Below are 23,715 nucleotides of genomic sequence, written 5' to 3'. Positions count from 1 at the left end.
AAAGGTTCCATCATTTTGTTTTCAAAGTTAGAAGAAATTCATCCAGTTTAAATCTTATCAAATACCAGTAAAATTTACTTCAGATATTTGTTGATAATTTTGTAGAACAAAGTCATTCTGCTTTTTCAATTATTCAGAAGTCAAATCTACCATCACATATATTCCATTTGCAAAACTATAGATGATGATGATAATAATAATAATAATAATGATAAAAAGTATATTATCCATAGACTGTTTTCCCTAGTTAATCTGGTAAAACTTATATGAAGCTTTTTGCATCAATAACTAAAAACAATACTCAGAATAATTAATTTATATTTACAGAATTTTATTTTTAAATGTTCTGCCACAAAATAATCTTTATATTTTACCATAGGGCACAACAGATAATTATTACCTCATAAATAGGATGCTTTATCACATCCTACTTAATCCTTAAATGTTTACAATAGGAATCTAGAAATTAAAATTTAAATCTAGTATAACCTAAATTTTTTATATTTTTCAAAAAATATGCTTTGTGAAAGTTCTTAAAACTATGACATAAGTCTCAGGCATCTGAAGATTTCTCAAGAAATCCATGGCTCATGCTTTTATTAATATGAGCAATCTGTCTTTCAGAAGAACATTAAAATACCTTGAAGGCTAAATTTTAAAGAATTACAAAATACTTAAGCATTTATAGATTATTAACCTATTTAGCAAATAGTTTAATTTCAAAGAAGTTACCATGTTTCATTTAGTTATCTTAAACTACAGATATTGTAATTATTTATAATAAAAACACATGAAAGTATTTGCATAAGAGTAACATTAAGATTGGGAAAGATCTGATAATTTGCTGCACTATGCATAAACTTTGCTAAATAGAAAGTTTTAATTTTTCAACTATTGAACAGTAGGCACCTCTTTTGTAAAACTGTGAAAAATTCCATTACTGCTGCAAGGATTCTTGGACACATTAAAAACATGCAGGTTCTGATTCAATTGATCTAATTCCGTTTCAACAGTGGTCGGCAAACTCATTAGTCAGCAGAGCCAAATATCAACAGTACAAAGATTGAAACTTCTTCTAACGCCACTTCCTCAAAATAGACTAGCCTAGGTCATGGTATTTTGTGGAAGAGCCACACTCAAGGGGCCAAAGAGCCTCATGTGGCTCATGAGCCGCAGTTTGCCGTCCAACATGAACTTATTCTTGTAAAGTGGCTCTGAATCTGCATAGGTCATTTTTGTCTATCCTTTTATTATCAATCTTCATACATCATAACCTTCATCTAATGATGGAAAACCATCTCTATGAAGAATAATTTTAATATTTGGTACGCTGATTATTGTTAAGCCCTGTTTAGCAATGGGAACCGTGAGATTAGCTATCAGAATGTACATAACCCTGAAGAAAATGCTTAAACCAGCACCACTTGTCATCCAAATGCTAATATTCTGAAAATAAGATCCATATTATGCTTATAAGAAACAAAGTGTAACACTTGCTTAAATCTACTCCATATAACTAAAAGCACTTAAATTAGGAATCACAACAATTATACACATAGTAGCCCATTATGAAAAATGAAAGCATGCACCCTTAAACCACAGTATAATTAACAGTGGTTAATTGCTCTATTTATATTCAAAATCCCAGTCTCTTATTTCAAATGACAGTAGGTAGTAATTTACTTCTTATGAGGGTCACAGTGCAAGAATATTATAATATGATAAAAAAAAAATTAGTATAGCTAGGCCATTCCTTATACTTGCTAACATGGAAAGTGGACCTTGGGAAAAGATGAAATTAGGCAAAGATAAACAAAGAAACCCCTCTTTGACAAAAGAAAGCAGGAATTTTCAGCACATGAAGGAGATATTAATGCCTATGGTAGGTTATTCCAGAAGCAAAGATGAATAGTCTTTAAATTTTAATTTATGTAATTATAGATGTTAATATATGAGTAAAAGACTGAGAAAAGGGTCCTTTAAGAATACTATAAAAGATTAAGTTACAGAGAGATAACCTATCAGTGTATATAAGACTATCCATATAAGAGAGAACAGGACAAAGGGAAATAAATATCCAGCAGCCAGAAAAGTGTTTATGTGTGGAACAGAAGACATGTGTGGTACATTAGGTTCTACCACATACTAGGTGAATATTTATTGAGAGTACTTTATTCCTCTTATCAATTTCACAATTATCAAATCATATTTCTAATATTACAAGATACAGATTTTTATATTTCTGGTCTATGGAAGTGAATGCTTCTCTCTTAACACATGAATATAATAGAAACAAGTTCAGAACCTGAAGTAGAGCTCTCAGTAGAACAAAGTAGTTTTTTTTTCTCCTTACCACCACCTATACAATAGTTATAATATGAAAAAGTTCTCAATGTCCAACTTTAGAGTATAGTAAATAGCAATTTTATAATTTAGTCCTAAAGTGTAGTAGTTACTAGTGATAAATTCGTTTCAAAAAATGTTTAATCTCTCAAGGGCTGACTAAAACTAACCACTTCAGAAAATTTGGTTTTATTTATGATCTCACCTGCAATTGTGGAACATATCAAACATTTAATCTTTCTAAAAAAATCTCAAGATAACTTGCTTATATATAAAACACTATCCCATCACACAACTCAGAAACTAATACAAAATGACATGGTTCAAATCAAAGGTGCTAGGTAGTACCTAAATTTCAAAGGTTTTGAAATAAAGCCAGGAAATAATGGGAACATGGCTTTCAGAAAGCAAGTTAAGAAATGTCAACACTAATATGAGGTCATCAAAATCAGCATAACCAATTTGGGAAAACATACATATTAAATTCATCTAAATAAAATTAAAAATCAGATATCTCTAATAAACATTTTTTTCCTTTAATCCTATAATACCAGATACCTCTGTAACTCAACTTACAGAGCTCAAAATTCTATGTCAACTCTGGCTCCTTTAACTTTTCAATTATATTTACTATAAGTTAATTAGATAATTAAAATTAAAATAACTATTATAAAAGCTTTTGAAAGAACAGTATGCTGTTTATTGCTTTTGCTAGTTTCCCCTACGATAAGTTAATGGTCTAAAATAAGTTTGCTAAAAGTCAACTAGCCCTATTTACTATCCTTATTTTCATTCAAGTTTTATATGTAAAAACTTTGGCTTCAACAAATAGGATAAAATAAAAGTTCAGGAAAGGTAAAAAACAACAACCAAAAGTCCAGCATTTTCTATTTTGTTCATACGAACAATTCTAAAAAATCATTTGAAAAATTATACTCAATTTTCCAAAAATACCCATTAAATAAAATATCATACAAAAGAATTCAGTCCTCAAGAATAATTCTTGGTCAAGAAATTACAATTCTGTTTTCTGCAAAACTGGTCATAGAATTCAGGACTTTGGAGTATGTTAATATTATCAAGAGAAGCTGAATACTCCTACTCTCTTCAGCTGGCATGCATATACTTTTATAAGAGACTATAGGAGATATGTTTTGGAACGCCCATAATATATTTATTTCCTGAACTCCACACCACTAAACAAAGGGGAAGTATAAGCAAACACTTTTATTTCATCCTTAACATCAATGATTTACTAGTTTTAAAAAAAAAATCATCCCAGTTCCCTAGTCAATAAAATGAAAATTTCTAGCATTCTCTTTACTTGCACCGAACTGTGATTTCTATATTTAGAAAACATTATAATACAACAATTACTACAGTCTATTTTTGCAATAACATTTTTAAAAGCCTTCATGATAGGAAATAGAAAATAAATCTTCAGTATGTTTCTTAGTATAGGAACACAATTACCTATCTAGAAATAATCCTGTCACATATGAAAGAAATCACATCTAAAAATGAGATCTTCTCAACATTGTTTTATTTTATAATTACTGAGAAAATACAACCTTATCTATCTATAATATAAGTATAAAAGTAAATCATAAAGTATGCTTTGATTTGGGTAATGAGGGTATTTATATGCTGACCTGTAAAGACAGCAAATTCATAAATTTTATTACTAATTTCTCTTAAAGTAATCAAGAACTTAACTGGGAGCTTTTCTTTTGATAATTATTTAGTAAGCAGCAACAAAAGTCCACAAACTCATAGACCATGTGTCTTGAAACTCCATCCTAATATACTAGGTCAGACAAAAGGGAATACTTATCTGTAATCACAAACAAAAGATCTTTGATCCTGAAGGTTTGCTATTCAATATTAACTTAAAACTCTTTTCATAATTTTATTAGAAAAAAGTCACATAATGAAGATGGTAGAAGTAAAAACCACATAAAACATCTAATCTATAAAAATAAAAGTGTTAATATGCTAATTAGACTGGATAGCCAAATGACCTTTTGGATGACCTTATGGATAAAACGGGGCTGCGAGGGCTGAGCTCCTTGCACGAATTTTGTGCATCGGGACTCTAGTTGTATAATAAGCATACATACAAACTTTTTTTATGCGACTGATTCAAAATACCTTGTTTAAGCAAATAAAAAAAGGCGACAATACAAACCTGTATTAAACTAATTTGTGAAAAATGCATGTGATATAGAAATGCTAATGTTCACTCTAGTAGACAAACACTGATAAAATCACTTGGTGCATAACAGGTGATGGATCTGTAATATAGACTTACCAAATCTCAGTTGTTGCAGATAAAAATGAAATTAAGAAGTTATTTTGAGGTACAAGCATTAGTAATAAAAATAAGACAGAAGAGACACAAAAAGAATTATAAACTATAATGAGGAAAATAAAAGTAACTTAAAAATACTTTTCTGACATTGTAATATTTGCCCAGAGTAGGAAGTATTAATGAGTTTATTTTACCTTTATCTTGAACTTCTTTTGAAAAGCGCTCCCTTTCAATAGCTGATTCTCTTTCTATTCGCTCAATTTCAGCCCATGCATCCAATTCCACTTCATCATATATAGGTCCCTGTTGTGATACCTGTTGCTGATTCTGTACCACAGAAGTCTGGGGCTGTTTGGTAGCAACTGAAGTGTTCTGTTGTAAAACAGGCACTTGATTTGCTGGAAGGAATGCTGTTTGTTCTTGCTGCGATAAACACTGAGCAGCACTTAGTGGGCAGTTTACATCCTGTGGAGTAATGGGTGTTTTTGAAGTCTGTCCTGGGTACTGCACATTAAAAGGAATATCATTTTCTGAAACATTGCTATTTTCCATACCAGAAAGCATATCGTCTTGCTGATCCATGTCTGAAGACCTTACACGAGAAAGTCTTAATGTGAGCTTAGTAGAGTCCTTGGATGGAGAACTAATGATGTCATACATTGCAGCTTTCTCATTCTGGTCTTTTTCATCCTTGCCTAATTTCATTTTCTTTTGCTTCTTTTGTTTTCTTTCTGGAGAATCTAGCAAGATATCTGGTGGAACATCTCGAGGTGACGAACAAGGTAGAGGCTGCTGAGATTGTAGGATTAATGGTGGTCTTGACCCTAGAAAAACAATTCAACAGGAAGGAATGAATAGTTATGCTAATTTTACATTTTCTTATATTGTGATAGAAACAGTAAGTTATGAGTGATGCTAGAAAAAGCATTAGGAAATTATCTAATCCAAGCTACTTAGTTACAAAAGGAAGCCTATAAAGACTTATCCCACTATGGTCTGGTAGCTTGCTGGGAGATGATCCAGGTTTCAATCGAGGTATGGCTATCATTTTCCACACCAGTATTATTTCTAATTTTGTCACTACAGTCAATTGAATACTTACTTATACAAGAAAATTCAATGTGAAATAAGGTTTTTTTTGTGGGGTATGTGGCTGGAGTGGGGAGGATAGAGAAAGCTGATGGATAATTTCAAATGTTTAAGTGAGGTAAGAAGTTTGTGATTTGTAAATATCACTGGATATAAATCTTGTTCTCCAGTTAACCCTTTCAAAATCCAGTGAGAATGATATTGTATATATCTAAAAACACTATCAATAGTTTCTAGGGGGTATGAACAAATTTATTTTTTTCCCCAATAAATGAAAAACAAGAAAATAGTTTTTGGTATTCTGAATTACAATGCTTGAGTTGTTATAATTAACTTGAAACACGAAATGCTGATAGAAATTTTAGTTACAATACCTTTAGGAGTTCCATCACTTCCAGCAGGGGAGCATACTGACTGTGGAGATCTCAATGGAAAAGATGCAGCATTCCTCAACGTTGAAGAATCTCCATCCTAAGAATAGAGTATAAAATTTGTATCTTGAATGATAGGAGAAGCTTTATAGAAATCTTAAAGAGAACCAATAAAAGACATAAATTACTGACAGGTAAAGTGTTGGTACCAATTCAAAAGCATAATTCTTCTGCACTTTCCTGTTTTCTTCGTGGTATATCTTAGAAGAATTGAAAGTGTATCCAAAAGAATCAACAGCCTACGCATGGCAATGGATAAGAAAACGGGTATTACTAGTACACTCCGCTTTTGTTTGCTATTTCTACAAAAGGAGCTGTGAACACCCTAGCAGGCGTAAATTTCTCGAGAGCAGCATCCACTGTCATCTCTGGTATTACCTTAGATACATGTAACTTTTGTGATAATACCACCAAAACAATAACAAGTCAAATTTCCATAATGTGGAATATTTTATTATCATCAAAGTAACAATTACATTGGAGAATTAAATTAAACAAAGGAATAATTAAATTCTAAGGGAAAAGTTTTATAAAGGTCTTAGAGGGGAAAAATATGTAAGTACTAATAAGTATGGTTCTTTATTTAAGAGAATATTTTTGTGTGAGCATATATTTAAAAGTAAAATTATACTTCTTCATTAAGAACCTTAATCTCTAGACCAAGAATTGGCAAATGTTTTCTGCAAAGAAACAGACTGATAAATACGTTAGGTTGTTGGGCCACATATAGTTTCTGTCACATAATGTTTTTTGTTATTGTTTTTTGCAAACTTTTTGAAAATATAAAAACCATTTTTAGTTTGTCAGACTATTGGCCAGTTTTAACAACCCAGCTCTAGCCTAAGCTCTGTGGTTACGTACTGGAACCATACTGTTCATAGCTAGATTCTCAGATCTAGCATAATCCTTGATATACAGTAGCTCTCCTTAAAATTATGGAATTAAAGCACCAGGTTATGAAACAAATATTAGAACTACTTTATTACCTTAATTACAACTAATATATTACATACGTCACTACTTAGCCTGTGCACCATGTGTAGGTAGTCGTCACTTGAGCCATGTCTAGGATTATCACCATGATGATTAGCTGAACTGCCAGACAATGGACCAGAAACTTTATTATCATGTAAGTTTCTCAAACCACCTGCAACAATGGGACTTGATACCGATGCTGAAATAATAAAAAAAAAAAACCACGACTTTATAAACTGTTAAAATTCTTAGAGGACAATAATTGTTCACAAGAAATATTTTAAACATACATAAATTATAGATAATAATACAATGAGCACTCATGTACTAACTCTTCAGAGTCTGATCAAATCTTAACACTATTACATATAATTCAGATCTACAGACATGCACCTCATAAGGTGGTTTCAATTAACAAAGGACAGCATATATGATGATGATTCCATAAGATGACATAATAGAGCTGAAAAATTCCTATCACCTAGTGATGTTGTAATATTTTAACCATCATAATGTTGCAGTGAAAAGCATTACTTACATGTTTGTGGTGATGCTGCTGTAAACAAACCCATATTTATCACCTCTCCTATATAATAAAAGCCTAACATGCTAAATGTCCAAGTGTTTGCTTGACCATTTCACCAACCACACCGACCACCTGGACAGATGCTCTGCCGGTAGGTTAGCTTGCTGCTGGGTTCTGGTGGATCGGGACTGAGCGAGATGGGCAGGACATGCTTTGGAACCAACATCCCATGGTCCCTCCCCAGCGGTTGGCCAATCTACCACGGTCCCTCCTCAGCCTCTAAAATATTTCTTATAATTAATTTCTTTTCAACGGATCTGATATATATAGAAAAGCCGAGTGACTGGAACGATGGAATGACTAGAATGAACAGTCTCTATGATGTGCACTGTGGCAGCCAACTGGCCAAGATAGGGGCCCGGATTGCCCCCATCCTCCCTCGGCCCATCCCCGTGGTTGGGCCCACCCAACCTCCCATAACTCCTCCCCACCACTGGCAAGGCTCCCATTGGCCCCCATCAGGGCAGGCCGGCTGGACCCCACAGTGCATGAATTCATGCATTGGGCCTCTAGGAGCAATAGGCTATACCACATAGCTTAGGTAAATAGTAGGCTACACAATCCAAGTTTTTGTAAATACACTCGATGATGAAATGGCCTAGTAGTGCATTTCTTAGAAAGCATCCCCACTGTTAAGTGGCACATAAATGCATTTTTGAAAAGATGCAAATCATTAGATATAACTGAAGGCCTCCATACATCAGGATATTCTTTTCTATTCCCTTCACCTTCCATTCTAAAAGTAACATATTTCAGAGTTCACTCTACCTATTTCTTTACATCTTTGCTATGAATGTATTCCTAAATAATATCTAACATTGCTTTGCACATTATGACTTTACATAAGTGGTAATATCTATATATCCCTCTGTTACCTGCTTTTAACTTCAATATTATTTTGAAATTTACCCAGTTTTATACATGTAGTTTTAAATTCATTCATTTTCAAATATATATATTCTGAATAATATACATAATTAATTCATTCTTTATTTTTTTTATTTCAGAGAGGAAGGAAGAGGGAGAGAGGGACAGAAACATCAATGATGAGAGAGGATCTTTGATCGGTTGCCTCCTGCATGCCCCCTACTGGGGATGGAGCCCACAACCCTGACACTTGCCCTGGCAGGGAATTGAAACATGACCTCCTGGTTCGTAGATTGAAACTCAACCACTGAAACATACCAGCCAGGCAATTTAACCATTCGTATGTTAGATGATTAGACTGCTTTTTGTTGTCATAATGCTGTAATGTACATTCTTGTATATGACCTTTTTTGTGTTTTACAAATGTATCAAGAAGTGAAATTGCTGCCTATATCCAGTTAAAAAAATGTTTTTTATTGATTTTAGACAGAGAAGAAGGCAAAGAGAGAGAGAGGAGAGGGAAAGGAAAGGAGGGAAACATCTAATTGGTTGCCTTCAGTACACACCCTGAGCAGGGATGAAACCTGCCACCTGGGCATGCGTTCTGACAGGGAATGGAACCCGCAACCTTTAGATGCATGGGATGATGCCCAACCAACTGAGCAACACCGGCCGGGGCTGGGTCTGTCCATTTAAAAATCCTACCGAATATTAACCAATAGCTTTCCAAATTATTATGTCCATTTGTAGTCCACTGGTGGTATATAACAGTTCCTACTGCTCTATATCCTTGCCAACAATTTCTGTCACATCTGCATTCTTGATTAACAGTTAAGCCACGCATCTTTTCATAGGTGTTGGCCATTCAGAATCCCTTCTTAATACAAAATCTTAAAAATAGTTTCCTATATTTTATTTTTAAGTTTTACAGTTTTCTTTTTTCACACTTAGGTCTTTAATTCATATAAAATTTAGCTCCATGTGTGGTGTGAGATAGAAATTCCAATTTTACGTTTTTTCATATGAATAACTGCCTAAGTATCATTTAGTAAAATACCATTCTTTCTCCTTTAAGAAATAATACAATATGTATTACATCCCATTTGTTCATGAGTATGTTCCTAAGCTCTTTATCAAATTCCATTTCGAGATGTTCTGCTCTTCAATGCCTTGACCAATATTACAATAAATCTTGATTTCTACTATTATAGATCAAGCTATATCTCATTCCATTACAAAATTATCTTACCTATTCTTGAATTTTTATTTTTTCAAATAAATTTTTAGAGGCAGCATAAATTGCATAAAAACCCCTACTTGGTATTTTTATTAGTGTGGCATTAAATTTATAGATTTGAAAAAAAATTCCAATCTTTACCATATTGAGTTTTTCCATCCAGGAAGATGGCATAACTCTTTACTTTCTTAGATTTTCCATCCCCCGTTGGGGAGAATACAGGAGGTAATTGATCAATGTTTCTCTTTCATATCAATACTTCTCTTTCTCTCTCTTCCTTTTCCTTTCTCTTAAAAAAATAAAAATAGAAATAAAATTCAATAAAAATATCCTTAGGTGATTTAGAGGGAAAAATGAAGATAAGGGTTATGAATCACAAGAAAATTATCATGTAGAAACGAAACTCTGGGGAGGGAGGGCATGTATGGGGGGCAATGGTATATGTACACAGATAATAAAAAAAATTAAAAAAAAATTGAATGCAGACTAGATGATAAAATAGAGCTGTTCTTAATAATTTTAAGATAAACGATTACAGTTGATGTTTATATAGGAGAATTTCCATCTTTTTAACAGATGTATTTAAGGGCAAAATTTTATAATACTTGTTGCTGAGGGGGTTCATTGTGCGCATCTTTCAAATTTTTTGCAGGGTTAAATTTTTTAAAACATAAAATTTAAAAAGTGTTTTAAATGCTACCTTCCACATACCAATTCCCTTATATATTCACTTCCTTTTGGATTCTTTCCTGTTCCCTTTATCTATCCATCTGTTCCTTACCACCATAAATTTTCCCATCTGTAATTATAAAAGCATAATATTCTAATTAGACTGGATGACCTTTTGGACGACACCAGGGCTGCGAGGACCGAGGCAGCCGCTGCAGCTGAGAGGGCTGAGCCCCTTGCACAAATTTCGTGTATCAGGCCTCTAGTTTATAAGGATTTTATTATCTGAGTGGGCCTAATCTCTGCGTTCCATTTTTAGTTACTCAAGTGTCTGAGAATTTCCAAGAAACAATACGTTACTGAACAGGCCCTTAAACTCTATTATTCTTTTGATTTTGCGATTTGAACTTATTTTTCTAAAAAAGTGGGTTTTATCTTGCAACAAAAACAGTATTTCGAGTCAAAACTAATGTTCCTTCCTACACATACTTATGTGTATGTGGACATTTCCATGGGCAACAAATGTGTCCTATGAATGACACTTAAAATGCTCCTCAGACCTCTATGTGCCAAGTATACTACTTCATAAGTATCAAGAGCCTACATACATATATACTTATGTTCAGTACTCACTAAATTCTGTAAATTTGAAGGTATCTATTCCAAATGTTTAATTAGCCTACTAATTTTTCCTTGAGTTAGTGTATAAAATAGTTTCAACCTAGTATTTGATTATATGACTTTGGAAAATCAGAACTTGGCTGTTTTGACAGATGACTAAGTTTAAAGCTTATAGTTAGAGTTAATAAATGAAGAAAATTGTGACCTCATACATATAAAAAATAAGAATATTCATAGGAACTAATGACTGCAAATGTTAAATATTTGCTATTAATTATGGGGACAAAATCATGTATCTCTCTTTTATCTTTGCACATTAAAAAATTTCTCCAAGCCGAAACCGGTTTGGCTCAGTGGATAGAGTGTTGGCCTACGGACTGAAAGGTCCCAGGTTCGATTCCGATCAAGGGCATGTACCCTGACCTTGGTTGCAGCCACATCCCCAGAAGGGGGTGTGCAAGAGGCAGCTGATCGATGATTCTCTCTCATCAATGTTTCTAACTCTCTATCCCTCTCTCTTCCTCTCTGTAAAAAAATAAAATATATTAAAAAAAAATAAATTAAAAATTTCTCCAAAAAATGTATACTAATTAGAAATCACTTAGAAGCCATTTCATACCTACTAATGCAATATAACCTTATAAAAAGACATCATATATCAACATTTGCCTTCGACAGAGAACTAGTAATCTAATCCCAGAAGTTTTTGACCTAAGATTACTAATTTTCCTCTTCTTGTACTGTATTTACTTTATAGTAAAATTTTCACACTATATACTTCGTCAATTAAAATGTAAATTTTCTTTGGCTTAGTGCCATGTAAAAAGGTCAATAATAAAGCAGTTCCTAATTTCATAACGAGATATACTCAGTTGTATTAAAAATTTAACCCAGAGAGTCAAAATGACACTGATCCTTTTATCTTCCAAATGAATTTCCAAATGATAAATGTTACACATATTTTACAAATAATGTAAAGCCATATCTTAAGAATAATGTTTATTGGTAAGTATACAGTATAGTTTAGTTTTTATTTTAGAAAATATAAAAGAAATGAATTTGCTTGAAGTAACAGGTATTCCCTTTAAATAAACAACTGACTTTCTTACCTTGCTGCATCTGTGGATGTGTTGTGTAACTTGAAGGATGGGAATATGGCATGTATCCTGCAGGGCTTTGTGGGGCATATGGACTAGGCACTGGGCTATTTTGTTGTGGCATAAATCTGTTCCCAGAGCTTGTCTGTGGTGGCACAAACCGGCTAAAACCCAAAATCCAAATAAACAATATAAGGAAATAAAATAAACATGCTATTCCTTGAAATTTCACTGTCATACAATTTTCCAAATTCTAATTTATCTAAAATACAACCTATGCAAACAGAAAAAATTTGAAAATAGTCAGATATACCAAAAACATTCACAAATCATAATCTGAGTAGCAATAAATAGTTTGAAAAAATTGAGATAATACATTTATTTTACTTGCATAAAAATATCCATCTATTTAAGGTATATAAAGCCATGCTGCCCAAGTTCAACTCCATAAATTTTCTTATTTAGCTAAAACATATTGGTTATTTTAACACATTATTTTGTCTGGATGAAATCAAGTTACTAAAAACGATAGCTACTTCAATCAGTATATTACAGCATTTCCACATATAACATTATAAGGCAAATGTTCATATGGGTTAATATTTAAGACTAAGCATTTTATTTTCTTAACTACATACAATTCACCATCACCTAAATGTATGTATATACACAAGCATATTCAACATAGAAGACGTTATATAAATTACCTGGAGGGGCTATGTGAGATAGTGGTTTGTTGATAATTGGAAGATGCAGGACTACTGTGCATGGAATTCTGAGAACGTTTATATTGAGATATCATCATTCCTAAACAACACACACAAAGATGGTAAACATATTATTTTCTTCTAGAAATTGCCTTAAAATGATTTAAATTGGTTGTTCTTTCAAAAACATAAATATCCTTTTACTATGCAATTAATCTAAGAACAGATTAAATTTAAAATTTAAAAATTTTTTACTTGCTTAAAGTCCCATCATTTAGCCTTAGAATTTGAAAAGAACTTTTAGAAGTCGCTCTAGCCCTAGGCGGTTTGATTCAGTGGATAGAGTCGGCCTGGCCTGCGGACTGAAGGGTCTCAGATTCAATTCCAGCCAAGGGCACATACTTGGGTTGTGGGCTTGATCCTCAAAGTGCGGTGTACACGAAGCAGCCAATCAATGATTCTCTCTCATCACTGATGTTTCTCTCTCCCTCTCCCTTTCTCTCTGAAATCAATAAAAAACAAAAACAAAAAACTAATGGTATTAAACTTTTTTAAAAAGTCACTCTAACCCCTTATCAAATATTACACACTTCCTTCTACAATAGGTCTTTGAGTGGTTTCCTATTAAATGGATTACTTTTTATATACATCTCCCATCCTTTGGAGCTTAATTATACATTTCGTTATGATTCAGATGTAGGTTTTTAAAAATTTTTTAAATTATTATTTTTTAATTTCAGTCTTAGGTTTTTTAAAGTATTTTATTTAGGGGCCCAATTAGCTGCTACAATCCATCTGAAAATCTTTTGATGCAGAACAGAATGATCCTATTCTTTCTTCTATAATAGTTCTTTGCCACATATTAAGGATTAAATAAACATTTGATTAATGAGAGAAAATGTAGGGGTAGCTTTCAGATTCTCAAATTTCTTTTCAAGCTGGACACTGTTCCTTCAATTGTTACACAAATGTCACTTAGTTATTTAGGAGATAAGAAAAACTGAATTATTTAGACATTTGAAAATCAAAGATAAAACCTTTCATTAATCCTAAACTTTCTTATGATATGCATAGCCTATCTTTTTGGGAGCATCGAACATCACATTATATTCCCAAATTTCACTTCCTGTTATTGATGTGGAAAGTGCCTTTCACCAGAAACACTGAAACAGAAGCTGTGTGTTCATTCTGCCAGAAATACCACAGAAGGGATTCTAGCCTAAGACAGTGGTTGAATGAAATGAGGGCTCAAAATCACCTCAAAGTCTAACAGAGTAATACTAACGTGTTTTCCTTTGTATATAGGCTAAATTCCAACTTTTGAGCTTTTTCTCCCAATTCAATAATTTAATTACCTTTTTAAAAAATATATTTTATTGATTTTTTACAGAGAGGAAGGGAGAGGGATAATTACCTTAATTATTATTGCTGGGTTTTTTTTGTTTTTTGTTTTTTTTTTAAACAGGGAGGGCAATAGTCCATAAGATGGGAATTAGAAAAACAACACCTGAATTAACAGTCATCACTGGGACAAGCTGGAACTAGCTTGAAAGCAATTGCTTTAGAAATAAAAGAGACAAATGAAATTCTAATAGTTCTTTCTGATTATCTCAAAGTTCCCAAAAAGTATAAATAAAATGATTTGCATATTATTAAATATTCTCTATGTGGGAATCATTTACACCTAGAAAGCATCGCCTTTTAATATTTTAAAGCCAACTATGACTTGAAAAATGCTTAGAAAACAATAACATGCAATTAAATTTTAAATGCTAGTTTATGTTTTTATAAAGTAGGATATGGAGAAATTTAACATTTTGTACTAAAAAATAAGTATACGTTAATATAAAACACAAAATGTGACTGAAAGGTAAATCCTCTCCTAGAAGAGTTTTCATTAGTGGTTTACTACCCAAATTAAATGTTTAAAAGTATAAGTTAACAAAATGTAGTATGAACAGCCTTGGAAGATTTCCTTTATTCAATCACAGATTTACTACATCATACTGTACTAAATGTTCCTATCCTATTACTCTTTCTTCTAATCAATGATCTCTCCATATTATCTTTTCATTCCAACATTCTTCCAGAGCAAGTATAATTCTAATTTTCCTTTCACAATTCACATCTGTCTCCTACTACTGCAAGCTACCTTATTAGTTCCAGTGAAGATACAGTCTTGTCCTCTTTACCTGCCTCTGATTTGCTACAAGATGAGTTAAACAGAGGCATTCTTTTTGGGGAATGGATAGTTAACTATGAGATTGTTTTAAAAACACAGCTCACACACAAATATACAAAATCAACAAAGTAATTACTATTAAAACAAAACTAGGAGATGGAATGGGAAACTTCATAGAGGTGCTTTCAATAAATCTGGCAATATTCTTGAATATGATTAATCAATTAAGTAAATTAAATCTTCTTGAGTTGTCTACACTATTGCCTTTTGACTACTTTAGTCTTAAGAGCCATGCAAGTATTTGGGCTTGACAAATTCAGTAAGCTTCAGACTGGAACAATGTTCCTAACTCAAAAGTACACCTAGACTACAAAAAAATTGTACCTCTGTTGGACATATTTTTATGACTTTTATAATATTTAGTATAAATAGGTTTTTTCTTAATAACTTATCATAAACCCATTTTTTTCATTGCTAAGAAACAGAAGTATAAAACCAAATACTATATACCCATAAATGTAATCACCATCAATAATAAAACTAGTACCTGGTATAATTATTTATACAAGTACTGCATGTTGAAAAGCTCTGCAAATATTTTTATTGTTTGATTAATGAAAAGGCTTTTCATACAAATTATACAATTTTCTAAAAACAAAAATTCCTACATCTTTTAGATAAACTAAATACATTCTGAAATTATCTAACAAAATACACTTTAAACTTGGGTCTAATTTTCAAGAAGTTTAGTGGCATATTAAACTGTAAGAATATTAACATTCATCTAGTTTCTTGGCTGGATTCAAGGTATAACTGCAGCATTGACAGCTAACAACAGGCTAGCCTGTTAAAGGAGACACTTCAATTTAAGTATTACATGTTAAACAAGTTCTGATATGGATCCCTTTAAAAATATACTCCAAAATTCAATTATTATGAACCTCACCACTTTGTACATATTTGTTCTGCATACTTTTCTCCCTGAAAACGTTAGGACTCCTTGCCAGGACAGCCTGCAACAAGACTGGTATGTCGCCTTCTGGATCATCACTGCCAAGATTATCTTTCAACTCTCTGGCATTGAAAAAAATAAATATCAAAAATTAAAACTGTGATTGAGTGGTTAAGAATTTCCTATTCTACATTAGTTAGATAGCAATTCACAAATGAAATTCAGAAAGGCTGAAACAAAAATCAAGAAAGTTATGGTACAAAAAGAAATCACACAAGTATGTCTAATAATTTGATGGACTTTTGAAGATGCTATTCCTGGGAGAAACAGAATGATAAAAAATGACAAAGGAGGATTCTTCTAGGACAACCTTTTTTTCCCCTTCAATTTTAAATAGGAAAAAAAAAAAGCCCAAAACATATTTTATGAAACTATGAATTTAAGGATTTTCACATCACTTTCAAAGTAGAACACAGTATTTCTAAGCTATTCAAAATAGCCGTGGCTGATGTGTCTGTTGGTTAAGCGTCATCCCTTGCACCAAAAGGTTGCTGGTTTGATTCCCGGTCAGGGCACTTGCCCAGGATGCTTGTTCGGTCCCTAGTCAGGGTGTGTGTGTGTGGGGAAAGCTATCGATTGATGTTTCTCTCTCCCTCCCTCACTTCCTCTCTATCTAAGATATCAATGAAAACATCAAATAAACTATTAAAAATAATAATAAGGTATAGAAGTGACAATTATGTACAGAAGTTGGAATTTGGGGTTGGAATAGATTTTTCCCCTTTACATCTGAATATGAGTCAGTCATTTTGAGAATGTCTTCTGAATGAAATACAACTGCCACATTAATTAAGACAAGACCCAGAGATTATGTAATTTTTTCATCTTATATTGTTTTCTCAAAGTCATGAGGAAGAAAAAAAAAAAGCAGTGGCTAAGCATATTCTCAATTTCCAATAAACCTGAAAGTGAATAGCAAATTAAATTCATAACTATGTAAGATAAATATACTCAGTATTTTAAATTTTACATTCTACATATTACTGTTCCTCTCATTAAACCTAACAAAAACGATTTATAAACATGATGTCCAATGGTGAGATTCAGTAAATTTCTAAGGGCAATTTTAAAGTAGTTTCCCATAAAATAAATTATAACTATATTTGTACTGTTTTCCTTTATCTCTTAAAATATTTGGTGAAAAATGTTAAGTATGTACAGGTGTAACAAATGATGTAGTATTTAGACATTGCTAAATTCAAAATATTGGTATTATACATTCTTCTGATTTTTAGCAATCATTTCTCAGTTTCTCCAGCAGCAAATTCACATTTAGTATTTCACTTCAGAGCTATCAGTTTTAAACTGGCCCTAAAATATGTATTATATCTAATGGCAGAGACCTTTCCACTATCATGTGCTTTGCTTTATCCTCATTTCTCTAAATGACGAATCTTTAAGTCTAAAAATAAAAAAATAAAAATTAAAGGATGGAAAGATACATGAGTATCACTTGTAGTGGGATAAGGGTGAGATTTAACTTTTGCATTGTTAAGATATAATTATGTACTGCTTTTGCAATAAAAAGGAAAATTTAACAAGTATACTTATATGCAAAATTTTATATATAAGTATATCATTTAAGTTTAGATCATTTTTAATAGTCTATTGTGTGAAAACACACACCTTTGTTCAGACTGTACAATAAATCCTTGGGAAAATTAGTCCCTAATTCGGCAGTAGCTTTCTATGGAGTTAGTCTTGAGTTCTTCTTATACTTCCCATGAAAGACTTGTACACCTGCTCCAAATAAAGCTAGCAGTACTGTCCATAGTAAGTGGGAATTCTAACCACTCTAACAATAACAAGAAAAAGGGAGATACCTTCAAGAGCAACTTTAGACCTCTAACAATAACAAGAAAAAGGGAGATACCTTCAAGAGCAACTTTAGACCTCTGCACAGATCCATCTTGATTGGTATCTCAAGATTATTACAAAGTATTGAAAAGATCTTTATAGAACTAAACGGGTCAGAACTACTGTCTCAAAGTAACCATGGCCTACTTAAATCTAATTAACGTTTCATCACAGAGGCTATATTCTCACTTAGTGTATATTTAACAATAAACTATATATCTAATTTTTAAAATAAAAAGCAAAACCAGGATTCTCTCATTTAGAACAAAACTTTTCACTTTATTTTAGATTGTACTTACATGTGATCTGTTGATACCTGGTTGAGGGTATGGACAAGCTGTGAAACCAAATTATCATCCCTACAGGCCAAAAGGCAATTCACTTCTTCTGCTATTCGTGCATTAAAAAGAAGGCTCTTTGTAGTTGTAGCAGGTAAAGGGGATGGAAGAGGCAGCTGGTTCAGGACTATTTGGAATAAAATCAGATTATTAGAAATTGAGTTACTGAAATAAGTCACTTCAGTGCTTATATATATTTTGGAATTAAAAATGTTATAAATATCAACATGACATTTTTTTCAATGTGATTATTATTAAAAGACATGCCTCCTTTCCCTCAACAAACTCCAATTAACGCTACATAACTCCTAAAACATCACTTAGACTATAATAAATTATACTACTCACTGAGGATAAAATTCAGCTCCTTTATATTTGCATTGATTTTTCCTGCCTTAAATTTTTATTAACTTACTAAATAAATGAACAGACCAAGGTAAAGTTAAAACTAAATAACATCAAAATACTGAGAATCTCATTTATTTTTGCTTATAAGATTTATCAGCATCACTAGTACTCTCACATAAAGAAACCAAATAACAAAAACTTACTCTTCACCAGACTGACAAGTAACATACATCTTAAGGCTTAAGTAAATATAAACATAAATAGTTCACTTTAGCAGAAGAGGACTCTAGAGTAGAAGAATATCTAAGGTTTTTTTGCTTTAAGTTATAAATTCCTAAATAGTTCTCTGCTTCTTCATTCTATTCTAAAAAGCAAACAAAAGAACACAAATGGTTTACAGTACTTTCTATGTGGCTTAATTTTTAAGCACCTACATATAATAGTATAGCTATCCATGCTGCTTAGCTCCAATTGGTACTAACAAAATTTCTATTAATAAAAATTTACTTGCTGAAATAATGGGGAGGACAAACAAAAAGAAATCCCTGGTAGTATATTTGATTTTGCACTCAAGTAGATTGTATGAGTTTATGCCTTACCTATAACAAAGTTACAAACTAAACAGTTTTATAAGTTTTCTTAGCTGAGTTATTCTAAACCCATCTGCTACTTGTTATCTCAGACTTCATCAACTAGCCTGCTACTTTCCTAACCTCAAAGATATAGTCTGTTATCTTTCTTACCCCTCCTAAACCCTGCTGGAAATTAACAAAAAAATATTATTGTTATAGTGAACACAGATAAAAATATTTCTTGAAGTTATTTTCTCATAGCTACTTTATTATAAAGCCCTAAATGTTGCATAATACCACACTAAGAAAAGTATGCCAATTTCTCACCTTCCATCCTTCCTTCTCATATAATTTTTTCTCTCTTCATTTATTCAGGTAGGTTGACATGGGGACTAACTAATATTGTGGGTAGCTTTCTGCACTATTACCCAGGGACAAAGAATTAGCGTTGCCCACCAAAAGATTAAGTCCCTAAAAAATGTTACACTATATAAATCTCAAAAGAATGACAATGTTCTTTTAAATTTAACTGTTCAGAGTAAAATAGGCTGCTGATATCTATGACAAACTCCAACAGACAGATACTGAGCACTATATCCAAAATAACCATCACTAAAAATTAGATAGTTGGGATATCAAATATTCTTTGAAGGGGAGTTCTAGTTACCATTTCTCTAAGTGCTTTTTAAAAAGTTTGTATCAGTTCTTACGTGCAAACCAATGCTTCATTTTTTATTTTTCTTAATGCTTAGTCTCATCAAACAAAAACATAGTACCACTTCCTAATGGGTCCTTAGGATGAAACATAAAGTAAGGTCTTACCTACTAGCAGTTGGCTACACTAGTTTTATTACTTACATATGTATGCCAATAAATCAAAGAAAATAATGATGTTTATCATTCAAAATCTAAAATCTCAAAAAAAATTATTTCATTACAAATAATTTTTGTTGTAGTCCCTCTAAAAATCATTGTTGACAGAGAATAGAACATAAATTAGATAAATTAACCAAACTTACGGTCTGTGAGACTTGCAATCCCCGCAAGAGTAGTGATGGGGACATGGGGCATATCCCCATTCATCCTGAAGTTCTGGAATGGTGTTGCCGATAAAAATACTTAGTTCAGGTGCCAGCTGTCATTACTTCCCATTTCCCAAACACTAAAATGAAAAAGATACAATTATTTGTAATATATCAAATATATTATTAGGGAAATGCTTATAAAATATAAACTTTTCTGCTTTTCTTGTTTGTTCAACCTATATAACAACAGCCATAATACATGTACTACTTACTGTATTTGCATATACTGCTTTGCATATAACTTATTTAATCCTCCCAACAAACAAATAAGGTAAGTACTATTATTTTCTGCATTTTACTGAGAAACTTAATTTACAGGAAATTTAAAGTAATTTGTGGAGCAAAGATTAGAATCCAAGCAATCTGTCTCAAGAGTCTCTGTTACCAGCAGACTGTATTACTAGACAAGGATACTAAATTTTGACAAGCACTATAATTCCTTTGCACATCATTAACATATTAAAATCTAGCTTCAACTCACCTTGCTAGCTATGTCTCTCACTACTTTCCTACATAAACCATTCTCTCCAATCAAGCTGATAAAATTACCTTGAATCCACCTGTGTTTCCTCATCGTTATTTACAATATATCATAATATTATCTCCCCACTTTAGTCTAATTCTTATAATTCTTTAAGATCCATGGCAAGTTTCCATTTGCTCATGAAACTCTGTACAAATTCAACCAAAAGCCATTCTACCTTAATCTACTCCAAATTTACATTTACTGCCCAACATTCTTTGTAAATATACATTCTTTTGTAATATTTTGTTGAAACATGTCTTGTTTCATTCTTGTATAATTTCCTAACGCTCATGTACTTATCTTCCTATCACTGCATGCTTCTTACCAATCAATCAATCACATAATATACCAACACAGGCAGGACAAAGAAAGAAATGGGTTGCTAAGATTTTAATATTTCCATACAATGACTTTGTTGACAAATATTCAGTTTTTATTATATTACTGTGTGTGTGTGTGTGTGTAGACATTTTATAAAATTCCTGAATACCTTTTCCATTATTCTGTTCAATGACCCCAATTTTTGTCATCTTAATTTCTCATGTAATGTGGTTTTTGGAACACTTATCTTTTCTTTAACAATATTTGTGTGAAAACTTTCTTATTGAAGTATAGAAGACATTTTAATAAGTGCACATTTATCAAAGATATTCCTTAATTAAATACAAATAAACTAATAAGCAAATAGAGGTATACTCCACAACAACTAAGACATAGTGCTAAAATGGAAAGCTGAATAGTAATTTTCAGTTTAAAGATTTCTCTTTGTTAGGAGGTTGTCAACTACAAAACAGTGAAATAACACTACTAACTACCTTTACTCAAACATCTTAATAGAAATTTGCAAGAAGTTTTTCTTTAAGTAGAGGTATAAAGGTAGTTAAAGTTAAGAATTTTCTTTCTCCTCAAATACTTTTATTATAAATATGATAAACTGACAAAAGTTCACAAAACAATATATGCGTTGTTTAACATAGTTACAAGGTAAGCATCCACAGAATCACCATCCAAAAGGCAACCTAGTTCCTTCTAGAGGTAACAGCCACCCTGTCCTTTTGGTAATCATTTCCTTTTCTTCCCTTTGTAATCTAATGACTTTTATACACACTAGCTGCCCAGTGCACGAAATTCATGCCCAAAAGGAAGAGAGAGTTTGTGTTCCTCAGTCTAGCCTTTACCCTCTCCAATCTGGGACCCCTTGAGGGATGTCTGACTGTCTGTTTAGGCTCGATCCTGGTGGGATCAGGCCTATACAGGCAGTTGGACATCCCTCTCACAATCCAGGACTGCTGGCTCCCAACTGCTCGCCTGCCTGCCTGGTTGCCCCTAACCGCTTCTGCCTGCCAACCTGATGAAGGCAGGAGGATGTTGTTGTAAGAAAATTATGTATAGAATGAAAAACACCTTATCACACCAGTCACTGTTGTACCTGTAAAATGTCATACTGAAGCAGTTAATTAAAAAGTGACCATCTTTAATTATTTAATTCGGAGGATAGGAACATATAAAAAAATATATTGAAGAGAGTTCTATTGTGGGCTACCCAACTTTATTCTGTTTTCCTAAATCCCAGGTAACATATAAAGCAGACCCAACCCTAGGCTGGAATTTTTATATTAAAAGTTATTTACACAATTAGTTACCACATATAAATTACAAGATTAATAATAAACCTAAACACAAAATTGTGCTTTTCATAGTGACATGATGCATCTGCATACTCCAATGTCAATTCAAAACTGGAAGTGAGGGAGGAAGGGAAACAACAATTCTTATTTGATTTAAAATGCATTAAATATGGTTGTAAATCATAGTTACCAGTTGTTCTGCTGTTTGGTCAATCTGCATATCAGGCTTTTATTATATAGGACAATCAGTTTTCTTCTTTGTTCTTAACAATTCACATCATACATTTTAATACAAATCAACTTTAACAAAAGTTCCCATTATAAAGATTCCAGATGATTACTACCGTAGGTAAATTGACTTACAAAGGCCTACAGAGTAATTACATGCTGTCTAATCATAACAAAACATACAAAAACTAGAGGCCCAGGGCACAAATTTGTACACCAGTGGGGTCCCTCAGCCTGGCCTGTGGGATTGGGCCAAAACCAGGTCTCCAACAACCCCTGAGGGGTCCAGGATTGCGATAGGGCACAGGCCAGGCCGAGGGACCCCACCAGTGCACAATGATGGTGGGGAGGGATGCAGAAGATTGATCAGCAGGGGAGGGAACCCAGAGGGCTCCAGGGCATGTCCAGCCCATCTTGCTCAGCCCCAATGGGCTGGACCCAACAGCAAGCTCACCTACCAGTCAGAGCGTCTGCCCCCTGGTGGTCAGTACACGTCATAGTGAGCAGTTGAGCAGCCTTAGCATATCATTAGCATATTATGCTGTGATGCTTTGATTGAACGAACAGAGGACCAGATACTTAGCATATTAGGCTTTTAATACATAGGATACAAGCTGCATCAGGAAAAAATAATCCTGAGCCTTGGAATTTGATTTAAATTAAAATCTTTTCTATAGAGAGGTCATACAGGATATTTCCAAGTGCTGCTATGAATTATTTGGGCTCCTATTACATCTCTCACACAAAATATTTTCTCACCTTCTTTTCCACTGCAGAAGAAACAGCCCATCTCCAACCCCTAATAAAGGTTGAGACTATATCTTATACCATGAGACTATTTCCTATGCAATGGTATTAGAAATGCAAAATCAGTAAAGATTTTATTTCTCTCTAAGTGAGGGTTAGACCTTAAAGAACTATAACATTTATATAGAAACTTAAATTCTGACCATAACATATTTGATGATACATAATTGAATCTGAGATATGAGAAAAAACACTTCTA

At 32.7% G+C, this 23,715-nt stretch overlaps 1 protein-coding gene across 7 annotated transcripts in view; it reads right to left on the bottom strand.

The window, feature by feature from the left end:
• NIPBL (NIPBL cohesin loading factor) overlaps nt 1–23,715 on the bottom strand; it is a 157,541-nt gene that overhangs the window by 79,197 nt on the left and 54,629 nt on the right. For 5 of the 7 annotated variants that reach the window (XM_036411015.2, XM_036411017.2, XM_036411018.2 and 2 more), the window contains exons 2-9: nt 20,262–20,404; nt 18,284–18,449; nt 16,062–16,189; nt 12,934–13,033; nt 12,239–12,390; nt 7,188–7,348; nt 6,118–6,214; nt 4,849–5,478 (exon numbers count right to left, since the gene is read on the bottom strand). In XM_036411015.2, the coding sequence (XP_036266908.1) occupies nt 4,849–5,478; nt 6,118–6,214; nt 7,188–7,348; nt 12,239–12,390; nt 12,934–13,033; nt 16,062–16,189; nt 18,284–18,449; nt 20,262–20,325 (1,498 nt within the window). In that variant the 5' untranslated portion in view covers nt 20,326–20,404. The remainder of the gene's footprint in view (nt 1–4,848; nt 5,479–6,117; nt 6,215–7,187; nt 7,349–12,238; nt 12,391–12,933; nt 13,034–16,061; nt 16,190–18,283; nt 18,450–20,261; nt 20,405–23,715) is intronic. The other 2 variants (XM_045571564.1, XM_036411021.2) reach the window with 2 other exon arrangements.

This window comes from Pipistrellus kuhlii, unplaced genomic scaffold (genome assembly GCF_014108245.1).
Source record: "Pipistrellus kuhlii isolate mPipKuh1 unplaced genomic scaffold, mPipKuh1.p scaffold_m20_p_4, whole genome shotgun sequence".
Lineage (NCBI taxonomy): Eukaryota > Metazoa > Chordata > Mammalia > Chiroptera > Vespertilionidae > Pipistrellus > Pipistrellus kuhlii.
This window is presented reverse-complemented; position numbering and strand designations above follow the sequence as displayed.